The 2,185-nt window shown below is 47.9% G+C and overlaps 1 protein-coding gene across 1 annotated transcript; it reads left to right on the top strand.

The window, feature by feature from the left end:
- The first annotated feature begins 564 nt into the window (after positions 1-564).
- Mc4r (melanocortin 4 receptor) lies at positions 565-1,826 on the top strand. The gene has a single exon (XM_051200811.1). It carries the CDS (start codon positions 625-627, stop codon positions 1,621-1,623), a length of 999 nt encoding a protein of 332 aa, XP_051056768.1. The 5' UTR covers positions 565-624; the 3' UTR covers positions 1,624-1,826.
- The last annotated feature ends 359 nt before the right edge of the window (positions 1,827-2,185 follow it).

The following is a 2,185-nucleotide window of genomic DNA, read 5'->3' as shown; positions in this document are numbered from 1 at the left end:
TCTCACAAGCTGCTTGTTTCTCACCCCATCAGCTTTGGCCACTGAGCAGGTGCTGCCCTGTAATCTGTCTGTGCAGGATCTGTGTCTCAGAACCTCTGTACATGGATTGGCCAGGAGGAAGTAGAGGCGGAGCCATTCAGAACAGTTTCCCCCCTCCACTTAAGCATAAGAAAGCACCAGCCGGCACCAGGCTGCACTGGCTCACAGGGATGCTCTAGCTGGAAGCTCAACTTCTGAGAGGCTCCGGTGTGAGCAGGGGCGCTTAAACCTGGCTGTACAGTGACTCTCAGGAAATGGGCTCTGAAAAGACCCTGAGTGAATAAAGCTAAAGCGAAAACGGCGGCGGGAAACAAAAGCAAACGGCGGTCTGGTCAACCTAGAATGAGCTTTCAGAAGCCCCAGTCTCTAAAGAGATGAGAAGTGGAGCTGAGCCCAGAAGAGACCAACAACTCCTTTGCAAGCCCCCCTGCTTCTGATCGTGCTCACAGCAGGTGCCAACTGCAGCGTCCCAACTTCCACACACAGGCACAATCTGGGAGAAAAGCACCGGACCGGACCGGAGGTTCTCTGATCAAGGAGGTTGTCTCGATTCAAGGAGGATTCGAATCCAGCTGCTGCAGGAAGATGAACTTCACCCACCACCATGGCATGTATACGTCCCTCCACCTCTGGAACCGCAGCAGCCATGGGCTGCATGGAAATACCAGCGAGTCCCCGGGGAAGGGGTACTCAGACGGAGGATGCTATGAGCAACTTTTTGTCTCCCCGGAGGTGTTTGTGACTCTGGGTGTCATAAGCCTTTTGGAGAACATTCTAGTGATCGTGGCAATAGCCAAGAACAAGAACCTGCACTCACCCATGTACTTTTTCATCTGTAGCCTGGCTGTGGCTGATATGCTGGTGAGCGTTTCGAACGGGTCGGAAACCATCGTCATCACCCTGTTAAACAACACAGACACCGATGCACAGAGCTTCACCGTGAATATTGACAATGTCATTGACTCTGTGATCTGTAGTTCCTTGCTTGCATCCATTTGCAGCCTGCTTTCCATTGCAGTGGACAGGTATTTCACTATCTTTTACGCACTCCAGTACCATAACATTATGACGGTTAAGCGGGTTGGGATCATCATAAGTTGTATCTGGGCAGCTTGCACGGTGTCAGGCATCCTCTTTATCATTTACTCGGACAGCAGTGCTGTCATCATTTGCCTCATCACCATGTTCTTCACCATGCTGGTACTCATGGCCTCTCTCTATGTCCACATGTTCCTGATGGCGAGGCTTCACATTAAGAGGATTGCTGTCCTCCCCGGCACTGGCACCATCCGCCAGGGTGCCAACATGAAGGGGGCGATTACCCTGACCATCCTCATTGGGGTCTTCGTTGTCTGCTGGGCCCCTTTCTTCCTCCACTTACTGTTCTATATATCTTGCCCTCAGAACCCATACTGTGTGTGCTTTATGTCTCATTTCAACTTGTATCTCATACTGATCATGTGTAACGCCATCATTGACCCTCTCATTTATGCACTCCGGAGTCAAGAACTGAGAAAAACCTTCAAAGAAATCATTTGCTTCTATCCCCTGGGAGGCATCTGTGACTTGTCCAGCAGGTATTAAGTGGGGACTGAGTGCAGTCCCAGGAACCTGCAGACTTTCCCACTCTGGCACAACCCGAGCAGTGTGCTTTGATGACAGCTGCCTCTTTTGTGTAGTGCTTTGGCTGGAAATATCTACTGCATACGTTTCAGTTTATGACTTTTGATATGGAAAAAAGGTCTTAACCGGTCATTTTTAATGTCATGCTACTTTTTGGTCTGTCAAATGCTAACTTGTGTTCTATATTGTGGGCGCTATGAAGTTACATAAAAAAGAAAGCCATCCTTATTAAAAGCTTACCAATGTCTCTTTCCTGTTATTTATCAAGAGTCAACCCTTGTCTTTCCTGTAGTGACAGAAGCCAGAGCCTTATTAAATATGTTCTCAGCTGTTTTCAGGTATCACCCCACAGCACCGCAGAAGCTTGATCCCACTATTTATACAGAAATGTTCAAAAGTCAGTCCCACCAGAGAAATTTCAAGCAACTTAGTAAAAGTTTACCTATTATCCTTTGTCCAAATATACTGATGCTTCTCTTTAAATAAAAGATTAAAAGAAAAGCAGCAGCTACTGAGCAAAAGA

Source organism: Phodopus roborovskii, unplaced genomic scaffold (genome assembly GCF_943737965.1).
Source record: "Phodopus roborovskii unplaced genomic scaffold, PHOROB, whole genome shotgun sequence".
Taxonomy (NCBI): Eukaryota; Metazoa; Chordata; class Mammalia; order Rodentia; family Cricetidae; genus Phodopus; species Phodopus roborovskii.
Note: the sequence above shows the minus strand (reverse complement) of the source record. Positions and strands in the feature narration are given on the sequence as shown.

What these genes read in the sequence shown, in the direction of transcription:
- Mc4r (XM_051200811.1), top strand. Translation starts at nt 625, where the DNA reads ATGAACTTCACCCACCACCATGGCATGTATACGTCCCTCCACCTCTGG.